Consider the following 18,056-nt stretch of genomic DNA (forward strand, 5'->3'; position numbering starts at 1 on the left):
TATATACACAATGGAATATTCAGGCTTAAAAAAGAAGAAACTTCTGTCATTTTTGACAACATGGATTAATCTAGAGTACCTTATGCTAAGTGACATAAGCAAGACACAGAAAGACAAATTCCATATCATCTCACTTACATGTGGAATGTAAGAAAGTCAAACTCACAGAAGAGAGTAAAATGGTGGTCACCAAATGCTGAGGTGGCACAGGGGAGTGGATGGAGAAAGAGGAAATGTTGGCCAACTGGTACAAAGTTTGAATTAGACATGAGGAATTAGTTCTGGTGATCTATTACACAGCATGGTGACAGTAGTCAATAATAATGTATTGTATGTTTCAAAATTGCTTAAAGAGTGGATTTTAAATGTTCTCACCACTGAGAAATGATAATTATGTGAGGTGATGGATATGCTAATTAGACTGATTTGGTCATTCCACAATGTATGTATATATTGAAACATTACATTGTAACCCATAGATATATACAATTATTATTTGTCAACTAAACATAAAATGTAGTTTAAGAAAAAAAGAGAGAGATTAGGCATTTTTTAATTTTCACAGAAAAAAATAAATCTTTTCTCTGGCTCTTTCCAGAACATAGCAAAAGAATAATTGCTAAGTATTGTTTATCACACATATGTAAAGATGATTTAATATTGAAAAAAATCATTAATTAAATGCACCCTAATGATAGGTCCAGTTTCTTATGATTAAGAAATATCATAAGGTGATCTTAAGAGCTACTTAAGAAACATCCAATAAAATTTAACCTGATTTGTTTACCTCTTAGGAAACAAGAATAAACTTTTCATATGATAAGGAATATTCTTTAAGATCATCTTTATAATCCTACAAATATTCTTAATAAAAAATATAAGGTATCTCTTTAGGATCATGAGCAAGATAAAATGTGACTGTCTGCTGGTGTTACCATTGCCCTGTAAGTTCTGGGTCCTGAGAAAGATGCAAAGCATAGGAGTAAATATTGGAAATAAGGAAAATTATACAGGATAATTTTAGGATATCATATTAAATTTAGGATAAATTATAGGATAATTTTTCTGAAAATGTAAAAGCATCAACTGAAATGCTCTTATAAATTTACTAAGAAAGTTTATGAAATTGGATGCAGATGAAGATATACACATTAATAAACAGTAATAATCTCCCTGAGTAACAGTGATCACCTCAGTGAGTTGTAAATGAGGGAAAATGATTCAGTTCAAATAGCAAAAAGGAAAAATGTATAAAATGTCTATGATAATTTCAACAAGAAATGTTCAGGATATATATGAAGAAATAAACTTATTGAACTCAATTTTGAAATATTAAATTTTAGAAGTATGTTATATACTTGCATGGAGCACTATCTATTGTAAAAACTTCAGTTTTTCTAAAATTAACGTACAAGTTTTACTCATTTTATTAAAATAAAAATAGGATTGGGGGACTGGATGCAGTGGCTCATGCCTGTAATCCCAGCACTTTGGGAGGCTGAGGCAGGCTTATCACTTGAGGTCAGGAGTTTGAGACCAGCCTGGCTGGCATGGTGAAATCCTGTCTCTACTAAAAATACAAAAATGAGCCTGGCGTGGTGGCAGATGCCTGTAATCCCAGCTAGTTGGAGACCGAGGCACAAGAATTGCTTAAACCGGGAAGGCAGAAGTTGCAGCACTCCAACCTAGGCAATAGAATGAGACACTGTCTCAAACAAAAAAAGACAGGAGAAAAAATAATAAAAATGTGAAATTCATCTAGAAGTATAAGCCATGGAGAATATGGTATTCATAAGTAAAGAATAACCAGAAAGAAAAGTATGATTAGTAATAGGTGATATAAACTATATATCATAAAATTTTTATAATAATTAAAAGGAGAGTGATAATAAGCTAAAATAAAGAGGCAGCTGAAAGGAAAAAGACAGAAAGCCCTGAAACAGTCCCAAGACCACCTAAGAATATGTTAAAATATGTAAAACTGATTAGTTTCATTTCACTTACCATATGATTGTGAAATATTTAAAGTTTAACCAACTTTTCACAACGTATATTAAATTCTCTTGTGAATGTTGCTTATTTGAAGCAACTAAGTATTTCCTTTAATAGAACCAAAATGAAATCCACATGAATAATAAAATTAGTCCAAAATGTGAAACCATTAAAATTCTACAACCAGAGATTAATGCAATGAAATTAATCTTCAGATTTGATTACACATAGCAGCAAAACTTGTATAAAATAAATTTATCTATGAAATAAAATTTTGAGTTAAAACTGGGAAAATACTAGCAATAGCTATGACACAAATCATAATGTTCTTGAAGTATAATGAGCATATATAAACTGACAAAAAAAAGACCAAAAGAAAATAGGCCAAGAATATGACTAAGCACATCATAAAAGAGAAAAGAGAAAAATGTTCTATAAATATTTCAATTTTATACTCTAAAAAATATAAATTAAACTAGCAATGGAATATAATATTTTCCAATCAGATAGACAAAGATCAAAATATTATGCTTAGGGCCGAAATTAATATCTTGAGGCAAGTATTGTCATTTCACAATGGCCATATAATTGATGCAGTCTTTTAGAAATCAATTTTGTTTTAATTCTCAATGGTCTTTAAAATATTTATCCTCATTGAAAGAATAATCCCATTTCCAGGATTCTAGTCTAAGGAGGAAATAAGTTATGTACTTAATGATTATAGAAAAGAACGCTCACCTTAGTAATATTTATAGCAAGAAAAATTAGAAACAACGTAAATATTCCTTAAGGAGGGAAAGGTATACACACACACACACACACATATAATATACATATATAATACACATATATGTGTGTATGTGCATATGCAATGAAATATATAATACCATAAGTGAGGTTTTTAAAAAACTCCAAATGACAAGACATATGCTCACAATATTATTTGAAGGAAGAAAGTAGGGACTTTATACAAATGTATTGGTTGAGCATTCAGCAGGTTCTATTCAAACTCTAATTTTGTTTAAAATCTATGTATGCACATATAAATTTAGTACCTACACATATACACATAGGCACAAATAGAAAAATATTGGAAGAAAATTTACTCAAATAGCAGTATGGCCATCATAGTTTCAAAGTCTTTTTTTTTCTCCTTTATCGTTTGGATTTATTTGATTATATATTACCTTTACAGCAAAAAAGAAAAAAATAGTGTTTTAACACCAATTTCTCAAACATACTGGAAAAATTCAACTTGCAAAAATCATTTCTGGTTAATTATAAAACAACAGAAAGGGGTGGTTTTCTACCACCACGGACTCTTCAGCAGTTGAAGTTCTGAAGAGTAGGCTTGTTATTAGCAGCCTTGATAGTGTGGCTTGGAAGTTATTTGCTATTTATAAAACTGTCCTAAGCTCTTATTCTAGAAATTACAATACCCCAAATGACAGAAATGAATCAGTTCTGCACCCTAAGATTCACTCACTTCAGCGATATGTCACTCCATATCCTACTGAAATCACGGCTTTACCAGATACTTCAAGTATACGTGGTATTAAGTGCTATAGCACATTGCTTTTGATTCAAGGCAGATTTCTGTTATCTCTCTTTGGAGAAAGATGCAATATTTTCCCTTTTTACAAACTACTGTTTCATTTTGAATGTAATGGAACTATGAAAATCTTAAAATGTGCCTTTTGGAATCTCTTCAAAAGATAGTTGGAGTCAGTAAGCAATTATTTCCCTCAGACTTCATTAGATTTTTTTGTTATTCTGTAGTGCTGGTGTTTTAGCAAAAGTCCAAAATTGTTGAGACAAAACTGAAATGGATTTTATACTCTGCTTTATTTGAGGCAGCCTTCTACTTCACTATGTGCTTTTTGCTTGGGAGTGAAAAAGGGTGCAATTAAAAAGATGTAACAGTCTGTCTCCAGGGTGGATGTAACAAGAGCTTTGGAATCAGGAATCCACCACTGCTATGTGATTTGGACAATTTATGCAACTTTCTGAGCTCATTTTCCTCTTATATATGATGGAGCTACAAATATCTACCTCCAAAGAATTGTTGTGAAGATTTAATGAAATAATATCTTTGTGAAATGCATATAGCAAGGTCTGCATATAACTGACACTTAATAAATGTTAATTTCTTCCCTTCCTTCTTTCAGTAACCTGATTTAAATGCTTCATTTGAGATTCATAGCTCTCCTACCTGAGTTAATTTTTAAAACACATTAATTTTCATGATACCTGAAGGAAATAATACCTACCAACTGTATTCTAACTTTGACTTTTCTACCAATTTTTCATATTTATCTAATAATGACTCAAATTATTATTACCCCCAATTTACAAACAAGGAACCTAAGGCACAGAGCAGCTAACTGTTTGCCTAAAGTCATGGAAAAGGGACAGAATACATATTTGTTGAATGAATGGATGAGCTGAGATTGGGCCTGAGAGCTGCACATGCTCAATACTTTGCTTTAGATAATAATGCCTGCCTCACGACTTTAATTTGCATTTCTAGATCTTGGGAATTGTGGATAAAAATGAAGTCAGGTTGCTGTTTCCAGGAAGGAACACTGTGTCTTTCAAAATTATAGAGAAATTGCTAGGCATTGTTCACTTGAACTGTGAAAGAACTGGCATGGGTGATATTTGGCATAACCAGCTTTCTTAGAAGGATGAGTTCATCCTCTTGAAGAGCATTGGGAGGTAAAAACCCATCAAGATAGTGTGTTCTCATGATGATTTCAATGAATTATCATGGAAATGAGTTTTAGAAGAGAGGTAATGCTTTGTGATAATAGCGCGAGAATGTCATTAGCTATGAACTGTAATTGTAATAGCATTAATCAAATGAATATATCTGATATTAATTTGAGTGCCAAATATTTCTATAAGTTCTTCTTGTTAATTAAACATCAGACTTGGTATTATTAATTCAGTATCTAGCCAGTGCTTGCACATAGTAGGAACCCAATATGTATTTGTGACTGAATTAATAGATCAATCTGTAAGTGGGGTTATTTAAAATAGTAAAATATCAAATTTAAATAATTTCATGGATATAACAACACCGATTTTTGCCCAGAACCTGCTTATTTGTATAAGCTAATAGTGTAGATATATTAATTTCTTAATTTTAGAAGAAAGCCTTTCTTATATTTTGCATATTTGGAGGAAACTAGACTTTTACCCCAAATTACTTTAAGAGTAGACTCTGTGCCTTTCATCCTGTGTCTTGTGCTCTTTAGACTATTTAAAAATCTATCACACATATTTACACCTGCATTGAGCTTCTGAATATCACTGGGCAAATTCATGCTTTAGTTAGTTTGGATCAGCTCTTCATGATCACCAACATCAACTGGGCCTTCAACAACCAGCAATCTTTTTTTTTTTTTCTTTTTTTTTGAGACAGTCTCACTCTTGTTGCCCAGGCTGGAGTGCAATGGCATGATCTCGGCTCACTGCAACCTCTGTCTCCTGGGTTCAAGCAATTCTCCAGTCTCATCTTCTCGAGTACCAGGTATTACAGGTGCACACCACCATGCCTGGCTAATTTTTGTATTTTTAGTAGAGAGGTATTCCACCATGTTGGCCAGGCTGGTGTCAAACTCCTGACCTCAGGTGATCCGCCTGCCTCAGCCTCTCAAAGTGCTGGGATTACAGGCGTGAGCCACCATGCCTGACCACCACCAGCGATGTTAACACTTATCTTCTAAATCATTTTTTATCTTCATAATAATTTTATAATCCTTGCTCTTCCTACTCCCCATTCTCATCCTATTCTCTTTGCTCTCACACATGGCTTGCTGCATACCTCATTTAAAAAATGGGGGGGTGCCAAAGGAAGGCTCCAGGATATTTCCGGTATCAGAACCATACATCTGCGTGCACCTGTGCCTATCGTCTCTCTTCTGTTTCAGTGCAGGAAAGAAGTATCCACCTTCCGAAAAGAAGCCAAGTTCTCTGTGTTGTCCCTGACCGAGTCCACCATTCCTTTCCTCAGGGCATTAGCTCCATCAATTCTCTCTTCTTTCTCTTCCATTTTTAACTTCTCCATTTACCCCAGGCATTCTTATCAGAATTATACACTCAAATGTCTCTCAGAAATACATGTGTGTATATGTACATATATAATTCCCTCCTCCTAGCTCTCTGGCTGCTATGTATTTTCTGTGGCCAACTACTTCTTTTCCATTCAACCTCTAATGTTGGGGCTCCTTTTTCCTCTTCATTCTTAATACTCACACTAGGTAATTTCATTCACTTCCATGGTTTCAAATGTTATTTTTGTGCCACAGAGTTTCACAGTTATATATCTAACAAATACCTTTTTTTCCCTGGCCTCCAGATATTTCTATTTGGATGCCTCCAAGTATATCAAACAATGTGTTAAAAAGCAAATGGATGTCAAATTTTCAAGTTTATTCTTTTTCCAGTCTTTTCAATTTAGTAAATGGATTTTTTGCCCACTCAGTAGCTCCTGGCAGAATCTGGGATGCTTTCCTGACACTACCTTCTCTCTCTTGCCCCATAACGTCTCCTTTCTCAAAACCATCGCTAAGACACTGATTCTACATCTAAAATATAGCTTATATCCATTCACTTAGCTCCATCTGCCTGCTTCCTCTCTAGTTCATTACTATTCCAGACTTACCTGGATTACTTCAATTATACCTTCTTGTTTCTCCCAAATTATTCTTTCTTCCCTCAAAATCATACTGCATCCATAATGATCTTCCTAAGACACCAATAGATCATTGGTGTTTGGGATGTTATCATTCTTATAACATTCAAGTAAAAATAAAATCCCTGTAGCCAAAGGTCCCACGTGATTTTGTGCCCCTGTCTAACTCTCCAACATTACTTCATGCCATTTCTTCATTTTTTTTTTTTTTTGCATATTTGCAGCTTACTGGCTTTCTCTGGGTTCCTCTTATGCACCTATCAATTCTCTATTTATGGGCCTTGATATATGTGGTCTCTACCAGAAATACTTCATTCCTATGCTTACTAAGCTAAATTGTACCATCTTTCTAGTTTCAGCTTCAAGACCATTTCCAGGTACTCCTAGTGTGCATGTGCATGTGTCTCTAACTCTACCTAAACTTAAAAGTTTGTCATGCATAGGAGGCTCCATTAATTACGTGGGTCCATGAGGCCAAGAAAAATCTCAGAGCACTTTGTAATTTCATCTCCTCCCAATCTCCACCTGGAACTGGAGTTGAACAGGACAACTGAACTCTGCAAATATGGAATCTATTCTTTTCTGAAGAATTAAATTCCATACCAAAACATCATTCTATAATATATTTAGTCCACTTGGAAGATGTTGAGGTCCCACTTAAATTAAGATATCGTTATTTCTTATAAGAAATCATATTTTCATCCACCTACATTTAGTTGGTGGTTTTTATCTATTTCTTCTGGTCCTTGTGAAAAGCTTGAAAGATAAGTTACTAGTGAAGACTAGAAAGAGAAACAGACTCCATTTTAGAGAAGGAAAAACTGGGACTCAGTATGGTTAAGTAAATGAGCTCAGATCTAGGAGCTCATTAGGAGCTGACTTGAGTTTGAATTCAAGTTCATCTGACTCAAATGTCTGCCTTTTCTACCTCTCATGAGCCAACAGTAATGGACAGTTGCTTTCCACAGTCTAAATCTGGCTCTTTCCTGATGCTGTTATAAACTCAAAGTCCTCTGTGCAGCATCGGGGGTTTCTGTGGAGTAAAAGGTTAAGGATATAGAATAAATTGTATCTGAAATGCATAAAACCATTGTATGAGAGGGGCTTTGCACCTAATTCTGACTGAGGACCACGAACAGGGTTTGCTTATGAAAGTTGCTGGGGCCCTGCTGACTTAGCCTCAGGTCACTGGCACTAAACAATTTGACTAGGAGAATATGGGCCTGGCTAAGGGTGAATTATGGCAGTAGGTCACTTGTTTTTCTTCTGGATCTAAAAATCTATAATCTCATATGAAGTTGGACCTGAGGCATAGATCTGATTTTGAAGGAGCATATCTCTTAGATAGTAGGCATGAACCCATGAAATGCAGTTGGAATACTTTTCCAGATTCATGAATATTTTCTTCTTTCAAATTTACTGCAACTGCAAATTCCTGTTTCAAAAGCAACTCAGTGATTCATGCTGACATAACTGTCAGTGGCCTCAATAATCATAGATATTTAAATGAGTCTTTTAGGAGATCTCATTTTTAATTAAAATAATCCTGATGAAAATTAAACAGATACATTCTTTGCCCCTTTCCTGAAGTTTGAGGAGAAAGAACTTGTAGGGACAAGGAGATTTACCACTTGACCTCTTGATTCTGCCCAATTATCCCTTTTTTCTCTTAAACATTTTGCTTTGGATCCTTCAGTCACCTGCATGTCCATAATTAAGATGTCATTTTTTTCTGAATTCTGTGTTGTTATTTTTGTGAAAAGGTAAGTTCGAATTTATGAGTGTGAGAAAATTGATCTTGCTGCTAATGGGATACAGTCGAAATAAGCAGTTTGACTGACTTCCTCATTCCCTTATATTAGCATTGCTACTTTTAGATAAACTATTCCTGAAATGATTAGTGTAGGAGGATGGGTTTAGTCTTGTATCTTCTCCTTTAAAGCACTCAGAGTTAGAGATCCCAGAAGGATCAGTTTTCTCACTTGTACTGAAAATGTCACTCTAACAGTTATCTGTCTGCACAGTCAAGTTTTGAGAAATCTTTTGAATTTACCGCATTCACACCATTCTCCATCATGGTGCTAAAAATGACTAATGCAGCTTGGAGACTGGAAGACTGTGATAGCTGATCTTCTTTTCCAATCATATACTAACACTCTCACATACTCACATGCACACATGCTCAGCTGACATGAATCCTTAAAGGTTGAAAATATCCTATATACTAAATGAAATGCTGAAGGATGTAGGGTGCCTAAATATATAATTAGAGTGTTTGTTTCATTACAGCCACTTCTGCCAAAAAAATTGGTCTGATTGTTTGAGTAGACTGATCTTGTTTTTAGCCAAGTGGACAATTATAATGTATGACAATTTTATATTTAAAAATAATCTCAGGCATAGAAATTTTCAAATATTTAATTTTATTCTCTCATCCTCTCTGAGAAAAGTGAAGTGCGATTTCCTTTTTTTAATTAAGAAAAAACAGTTTTAGAGAGATACTGACCTACCCAAAACCATGCTATGGTCACTCTCTTTTAGGGCCTTTATTTATTACACCAGTATAGGATTACTATAGCCAAATCATCTAAATGAACCTCATTTCTTTCACTGAGGAATACTATTCTGATGGCTAAAGGGACTGTCACAAAGACTGACTTATCCTCTTTCCAGAAAAACATATGAAAAGTCTCCTGTGATGTCATTTAGTGAATGATGGAGAAGTATGTGGGCTGAATGATAGTAATTAGGTGAATTGGAAACTGATTATATCCAAAAGGAGAGGATTAATGGATTGTCATTAACTTGCAATGAGGTCTAGGATTTTCTGTAAGACTTTTTTTTTGGTCCTGTTCAATTCCAAAATTTTAACAATTACCTGGAAGAAGTCTAGGAACTTGCTTACCAAATTTGCAGATGACACAAAGCAAGCAAAGAAGTAATGATTAGTAATTCCCTAGCTGACACAGAATCAATTTTCATAAATGTCTATTACTTAGGATGATGGGTTGACATTTATTAAAGATAAAAATAAAGTGCTGCATTTAATTAGAAAAAAAGAACTGTGATGAATAGAACCGAACTGAAAGCAACTCCTGAAAATTAAAAAAAAGTTTCACGTTTTGATTGACCATAAGCAGGACGGAACTATGAAAAGATCAACAAAATCTCTGTTGGCATTCAGAGGGAGAGAGAGTCTAGGTTGATAAAGTAACATACTTATCCTGGTCGTACCCATCTTGTACCCTGGTTGTACCCATATTATGTTCAATTTTGGAAGCCATATTTTAAGAAAGATCTGACAAGTTGTTGTATGTTTAATAGATGGAGGGGCCTTGATAGTAAAAAATCAAGGAATCCTGCAATATGAAAAGACGGGTGGTTTGTGTGTAAAATAGAAGGGATCATGATTGCAATCTGTATTGAACACTAACTATGCATATTAATTACTTAATCTTCAGAACAACATAAATTATTTATTATCATTACTGAAATAGAAACTGAGAATACATAGCTAGAGTACCTGGATTCAGATTCAGGTGGTCTGACTCCAGAATCTATTCTCTTAACCACTATGCCATATTATTTCTCCTAGTATGTATCAAATGTTTGAAGACCTGCTATGTGAATGGAAAATCAGACTTACTCTGTAGAACATGGTAATCAATAGATGGGTACACTCGGGTTTTGTCTCAAAGTAGAGAATCTACTAGATTCTGTTACTACGTCTTCTATTTTTGGTACAGTGTTAGACTAGTTGAGATCTAAGGTAAATTCAACTATATGATTCTAATTTACTGGGATATAATTTGACATAGCACACTATTATTATAAACTGGAAAGAATACACTTAAAAGAAGAAGTAGCTTAAATTGATTAGTGGTAATTTAAATGGTGTTCTCCTGAGCACAGTTGAGAAAGTGCCCTACCCCACAACCCATCTTGCTAGGATGCCCTCACCATATGTCCTTGATAAATTTCCTTTCATGGGCACCAAATTGTGCCAAAATTACATAAACCTTTTTTTCTCCATCTTTGTTCTATGTCTAGAATATTATTGATATTATACAGACCTCCATCAAAGGAGTTTATATTGCAAAAGTAACAAATGTCCTTAAAAACCCTTACATCTGGGGATTTCTACAAGTTGCTTGGTGTATTGAAATCAATGTTGGAATTGGTTTCAGAATGCTAAGAGGATTAAATTTCTGTCAGCTACCAGTTGTGATGACTAGAGAACTTGACTGCATTTTTTTCTGCCTTAATTGTTACATTTAAAAAATAAGAATAACAATATAAAGTTGCCATAATAATTACAATAATGAATAAAAGCTCCTACCATACTAAACAGATTTTCAATAAAAATTTAGATTTTCAGTGAAATGTTTTTGTAAGAGTAGTTGTGTGATTAAAAATTTTGCCTGGACTGATTTGTGGAGGCAGTCTAAATCCTTTCAATTTCTTGAGTGGTTAGAATGTCTGTTATTTACGGTGGGACCCTCAGTTCCCATCTGATAGTTTATGCTAATGAGGCAACTCAGAATGGAGAGGGCCCACAGATAATTTATGATAATGAGATGACTCAGAATGAAGAGTGGCCAGCCAGGAAGACCAACCACATGATCAGACTTTGAGCTTTGAGCCACATATACCAGCCTAACTTCTGTGGAGCAGAAGGAGGATGGTGATTGTGCTCACAATGATTCAATCAATAGTGCCTATGTGATCAAGTCTCAATAGAAACGTTGGGCATGAAGCTCAGGTGAGCTCTCCTGGTTGGCATTATTCTTATATCATCACACGTTGATGTGTCCAATGGGTAGTGCATCCCTGAGGATGAAAGCAGCTCCACTTTCAGAAACCTCCCAGATTTTGCTCCGTGTGCCTCTCCCTTTAGCTCATTCTGATTTGTACTGTTTTGCTATAATAAGCTGTAATCATAAGTATTGTACTTTTCTAAGTTCTGTGAATTATTCTAGCAAATTATCATACCTGAGGGAGTCTGTGGGGCCCGACATTTATAGGCAGCTTGTCAGAGGTGATGACAGCCCTAGGAACTTCCAAACTTGTGGCTAGTATCTAAAGTGAGGATAGTCTTGGGGAGAACTTAACCTAGGCTGTTTGGTCTAACTCTGGGTAAGTTGCTTAAGCATGCTTATGAAAAATTTACATTGGTATAAAAGATAAACTGGTAGTAATATTTGACTTTGCAGGTCTTCATGTATATGTCAAATGTGATTGATTCTAGAAATTGTTTTAGCAAATTTTTGGGCATATCTTTGCTGAGCAATGTAAAGAAAGGAAACATGTTTAACACTGAAAATGTTTCAGGTGTGAATATAGGTAAGACTTTTCAAGGTTATCTTACAAAATCTTAATGCCAGTGCTTTGTATCTAGTTTATGTACAAAGAATCTGAGCACTAGAGAAGTCAGCAACTTGCCACAGTTCACACAGTTAATATGGCAGTTTGAATTTGATTTCTTTGAGAACTGTCCCATATCTCACACAATTCCACGTAGCACACGGCCTAGTACACAGTAAATATTCAACACACACTTTACCTTATTTTTCTCAGATAACTAAGAAAAGGGTAGAGTTTGATCTTGTCAGTCATCAATCAAGGATTAATAGGTTTCTTCCCAAGAACTTTGCTACTACATCTACCATTGGCTTTTTCACTTTAAATTTCATTGCTTCCTTGTACCCCTGGAAATTTCCTGAGGGCTTGCAAGTGCTTATTTTGCTTACCGTGGTATCACCAGTACCCAGTATGGTGCTTGGAACAGAGTGGGTCCTTGATAAATATTTTTTAAATGGACATTTAGTGTTAAAAGGAGTGTCTCCTTCATAGAAGTTGATTTTTTCCATAGTTTGAAAGCAGGTAAATTAAATTTGTTTGTTACAAGATAACAGAAACTAACACTATCCTTACATCATTTTAATGCACAACTATACGTGTTTTTGAAAGTAGAGAATACACTTGTGATTATTTCCATTAAATAAGCAAAAGTAAATTAAAATTAAATTAAAGCTATATTGGCATTTAGAACAAAATTTCCAAAGTCCAGATTTAAAATACAGACAAAGTCATTTCACTGTGATGGCTAATCATTATTGTCATCCTGTCTGGTCGTTGTTTTTATCAAAACATGCAACCAAAAAACAGTTCTTTAGTATTTGCTTTAGTCTAATACTTGCTTTAGTAGGTACTTCAGTATTTCAAATATTTGAATTTTTCAGATTAGTTGTTTTTTCTGACCAAAATCTCTATTGGGAAAATTTTCAAATATCATTTATTATTCAACTCACACTTTCTCTTTGTTTGCATAGATAAAAACTGTGGCAAATCATGAGAAAAAAAAAGATCATTTAGGTACCCTTTGCCTTGTATTTACTCAGGTCTTACTTTTTCTGAGGCCTGTCTATGACAGCTGTGAGGCATTATTAAATATGGCCTCAATGAAAGATCTAATAAGAATATAATGACCAGTTTGTTTTAAAATACACTAAGGACAGCAGACAGTGTCTCATGAGAAGTGACATTCTGTAATTACCTCCTCCTATCAAAAGAAAAACGATTCCCAGAAATTAATGAATACAGCAAGAGTGTATTTCCTATCTTAATTCTATCTTAATTGCAAAAGTGGATCAATTAAAAAAAGAAGACCGCACTGGCAAAGCCCCTTTCTTAAGAGTTGGTCTCCCCGTTCCCTAGTCATCAAATCAATGTATATAAGCATGCCATGCACCTGTTTTTACCTTCTGAGATGAGATATACTAACTCCACCAGCAGTGCCCCTGTGAAACAGCCAAATCCATTGAACAGCGTCAGAATATTCATGGAGGTTCCTCTGACGGTGCTTGAAACAAATCTGTATGATATTACAGAGACTGAGAGAGAAAGAGAGGTCAGAATTTAGAATATTCTCCCGAAAACACTTTCATAGATACTGTTCAAATTGATGTTGATTATATATCAAAGAAAATTTACTGACACAGTCAAAATTTGGGTTGGACTTTGTTAAGGTTACTATAGTAAGCTATACTGTGATACGATTTACGGATGTCTTCAAGGAATAAAATACGACAAAATATACCTTGACCCAGCTACAAGGAGAATTTGATTACTTCGTAGTTGAGTCCCCTGATATATTCACCCTAATTTCACTCCAAATTGAATATTTCTGATAGATTTTGGATTGAGGGATGGCCTGTATTAGACACATCATGACAATCTATTAATTCTGTGATTCTGTGTAATTCATTAGGTTCCTTATAGAAAACTTGTATTATATAAAATTTGCATCAAGGTTAAGAGCACGGGCTCTGGAGTTAGACAAGATAGTGTCAAAATATCATGTCAGTTATCTACTATAACTGACTTAAACTTTTCAAGCCTCAATGTCCTACTCTGTGAAATGGGAATAATATCATTCTTCACTCGTGGAGGTGTTGGGACACTTACCTGCAGTACTACATGTAAAGTGCTTAGTATAATGCTGACTTGTAGGTCCTGAATAAGGGTTAGGCATTTTTGACAATATTAATCTTATCAAACTGAGTAGCTCCTACTCGTGCAGGCACTGTACAAAGCCCTTAATATATATTATCTCATTTCAGGAGAGGTACTCAGACAGAGACAATAGCTTAATTATTGAGTCTCCAAAATGGTTATCATTTCCTTCCATGTCATTTTTGGGAAGTAATGATGGTGCCAAGAGGTTAAAAAAAAAACCACAAAGATAATTTTTTTAAAATTTCTATTAAAAACAACTTTTTTTTGAAATCAGAAATAGATGAAAATAAGTATATGAGATTTTGTACATGTTATATAAACATAATAAAATGCACTATGATCTTAGGGCTATGTGTTAAAATATTTTATGTTTATTTTAATATGATATTTGGGATTGCTTCAAAATTATACAACAAAGGAGGGAAAAATAGATGTGAATGAGGGTAGAGATGAAACAAGTTTTGGCTGTGAGTTGAAAATTATTGATGCTAGAAGATGGATACAGGGGATTTTATTATACTGATCTCTTTTCTATATGTGTGACAAAAAGTTGTAAGGAAATACGCTAAATAATATTAACAGTCTTAGCTTTGAGTGGGTGAATTACTGGATTTCTAATATTCCTCTTACTCTTTTGTGCTTTGCAAATCTTTTCTACAATGAAATCATAAATAAATATTAAAGCTCATTTTAAAAAGAAAAGTGATAATAGAAAACAGATGTACAGTCACGCATGGCTTAGTGATGGAGATACATCCTGAGAAATGTGTCATTAGGCGATTTCATCATAGTGCAAACATCATAGAGTGTACTTACACAAGCCTAGATGGTCTAGCCTACTACACACCTAGGCTATATGGGTAGCCTCTCACCCTCCTAGGCAGCAAATCTGTACAGCGTGTGACTGTACAGAATACGGCTGGCAACTGGAGCACAGTGGTAAGTATTTGTGATTCTGAACATATCTAAACACAAAAATAATATGGTTAAAGATATTGTATTCTTATGAAAATATAATATTATGATCTTATGAAACCACCATGTGATCCATCATTGACCAAATGTTGTTATGTGGTGCATGACTGTACTGTAAACCCTAACCCTTTAGTGTCCTTTACTATGAGAAGTAAGAGACCTTATTATCTCCTCCTGCTCCTCTCAGGAATATTTACCCCGTTTGTTTTTTTTAATACCTTGCTGCAGCAAAACTCTGCATTTACCAGAACTTTTCCATGAACTTACTAACACATGATGTAAATGCATTCATGCTCGTTCCTTCATTAACCTAACATTTCTGTTTTACTTTTGGTGTGTCCTCCACATGTTTTGACTTATTTATCCCATAAACATTTAAAGGAGTCCCTCTTTGTGCTTCAGGAAAGTGCTGAGCACTGGAACTGAGAGGCGGGAAAAGGCATCAGTTTATCTTTCCTGGACTTTAAACTCTGGAGCAGAAACAGTACATTATTTAATATAAAGGGCAGTGCTAAATGTGCACTTTTCCCACAAATGCTGATTGGAGATGCAAATAATAATGGTGATAGATAAAATACTGTGGAGAAGGGCTTCAAATACTGGTGGCAAGGTAACACAGCTCTTTTGTGTAGTACCAATCACCAGCAGGAGCCTTGGAGTATTTTCAGAAAGGTCCAAATGGGAGTATGAGAGGAAGCCTGGATAGGCTTTGGGAAGAAATGATTCACAGTTATAAAAAGGATTTGGCTTATAAACTTTCCTCTCCTTAAATACAAGGAAATTAGCAATGGACAGAAAGAGTAAGTAGGCCGATTTCTTTCACTGAGAAAAAGCAGAACATACAATCCCATTATTACTCTGCTAGTTAATTATTAATCCTATGCTTTCTCTTGCTAGAACTTCTGGTATGGTATATAATTCATGAACACACTTTGCCAGCTCTCTGCCTGCTGGTTAATCTCTCTTTGGTGTCATTTTAGTTGTTTTTGAAAACCTCCAGTTCCCTTTTATAGGACTTAGCTTCTCAAGTTCTCAAATCTTCATTTTTAGGCATCTAGTTGCGTATTCTGATCTTTTGAAACTTTAGTGATCATCAATTTGATTTTTTAGGCTCCAAGATATTTCTTTTAGCCCATTACGATGTAGATAATATCAACAAGTCTGTCATTATTCTAAAATTCCCATTTTACTAAGAAGACACAATAAAAAAATATTCAATGTGTATGCAAAAGCTGGTCTTCTTGCAAATGAGTGCTAAAAATGTGCCTCCAGAGAGTAGCTGGTAAGTGCTTGCAAAGATGCCGCATCACAGCATATGCAGAATCTACAAAATATAGGGCCATAACCACCTTCTTAAGGCACCTGGTACTGGGGACTTATTGCTGGAAATTTTTTTACTCTAGTTGTTCTTAAACAGTTAAAATGTGTTTATTGTGTTTGGTGAAGTTATTTTGAACGTGTGAAGTACCATAGTCCCAGTAAATGGAACCTTATCCTGTTGCCATTTTTAGACCATTATTTCCCCCTTCACCCTAAAAAAGCTTCAGCTTTGAACTTGCTCTATTTCTCAAAGTTGTCAGTTCCTCTCTCATTGTCACACCGTCTGGTACTACTCCTGCCTTAATGCTTGGCAATTTTGCTGTACATATAGATCATCCTTCCAACCATCCATCCTTTCAATCTTGGTTGTCCAGTTCCTTGACCTCCAATGTCCTTAATCTCCAATCTACCTTAGCTTCCACTCCACTCACACACAAGGTCATGGCCTATGCCTTGTACCTCAGACCAGCAGTTGGCCAATACTATGGCCAGGTAATGTTCAGCTTGCCACCTATTTTAATAAAGTTTTATTGGAATACAGTCACACTCATTTATTATATGTTGTCTATGGCTGCTTTCATACCACAATGACATAGTTGAGTAATTGTAACAGAGACTGGCCTGCAAAGCCATGTCCTAGATCAATAACTGCACCCGCTCCATAATCACAATTTTGTGCACCCTCCTCTGACTAGAGCCTTCTGTCTTCCCAGCTTACTCTCTACTACTCAACCACACAAATGCTATAAGCTCTACAATGGCAGAAATTTTTGTCTTATTTTTATTAACTGATGTGTCTAAAGCCTCGAGAGCAGTAGTAGGCACATTGTAGATACCCACACAGTACTTTTTTGAATAAACAAACATAGAGTATGAGACAACTGAGGTGTACACTGCTACAATGAAAACATAATTTGAAAAGTTTTCTACTGCTCTTTTTTCTCTAGCTCATCTCCAAAGTATGACATGTCTTAGTAGGATAGACTATGTCCACTGTCATTTATGGAGTAATTCATTGTGTTTCCTTGCTTAATGCCATCAATGTAGGACATTGTCAAGTGTTTGAATAATATATTTTTATCTTACCATATAAAAATAGCCATAGATTTCATTTGTTTGTTTCTTCAATCAAAACATATTGATTGATCACCTATTTTGCACATGTACTTTTCAGGAAGGAAAAACATACACTGACGTCAGGAGTGTGTATTCTCACAGTGAGAGTCAGGCAATACAAATATAAATAAATTTCAGATTCTGACAAGTGCTATTAAAAAAAAATTCAGAGTAATGAAATAGAAAGTGATGGAATGCTCAAAGAAGCCCCTCCAAAGAGATGACCTTTGAGAAGGCACAATAATGAGAAGAAGCCACTCATTTGAAAACAGAGGAAAGGGAATTCTTAATAAGGAAAAAAGCAAGTGCAAAGGCCTTGGGGTAGAAAGAAGTCTAGCATCTTAGAGACACACACATTTCCGGAGATGTGGTCAAGGGGCAGAATGTAACCAAATGTAGGTGGAACAACACGCAGAGACCAAATCATGTTGAGCCT

General features: G+C 34.9%; 2 protein-coding genes and 1 long non-coding RNA gene across 4 annotated transcripts in view; 2 read left to right on the forward strand and 1 right to left on the reverse strand.

Annotated features, from left to right (window-relative positions):
• DERA (deoxyribose-phosphate aldolase) overlaps positions 1-18,056 on the forward strand; it is a 464,384-nt gene that overhangs the window by 298,901 nt on the left and 147,427 nt on the right. The window lies entirely within an intron of this gene.
• Positions 1-18,056, forward strand: part of LOC105713831 (uncharacterized) — an 82,157-nt gene that overhangs the window by 32,879 nt on the left and 31,222 nt on the right. The gene's annotated exons all lie outside the window — the stretch shown is intronic.
• The window catches only part of SLC15A5 (solute carrier family 15 member 5), an 89,590-nt gene that overhangs the window by 14,314 nt on the left and 57,220 nt on the right, over positions 1-18,056 (reverse strand). The window contains exon 7 of the mRNA XM_012447612.2: positions 13,453-13,584. Within this exon, the coding sequence (XP_012303035.2) occupies positions 13,453-13,584 (132 nt within the window). The remainder of the gene's footprint in view (positions 1-13,452; positions 13,585-18,056) is intronic.

The sequence above is a fragment of the Aotus nancymaae genome, unplaced genomic scaffold (assembly GCF_030222135.1).
Source record: "Aotus nancymaae isolate 86718 unplaced genomic scaffold, 86718_ANA_hifiasm-v0.15.2.pri h1tg000016l, whole genome shotgun sequence".
Lineage (NCBI taxonomy): Eukaryota > Metazoa > Chordata > Mammalia > Primates > Aotidae > Aotus > Aotus nancymaae.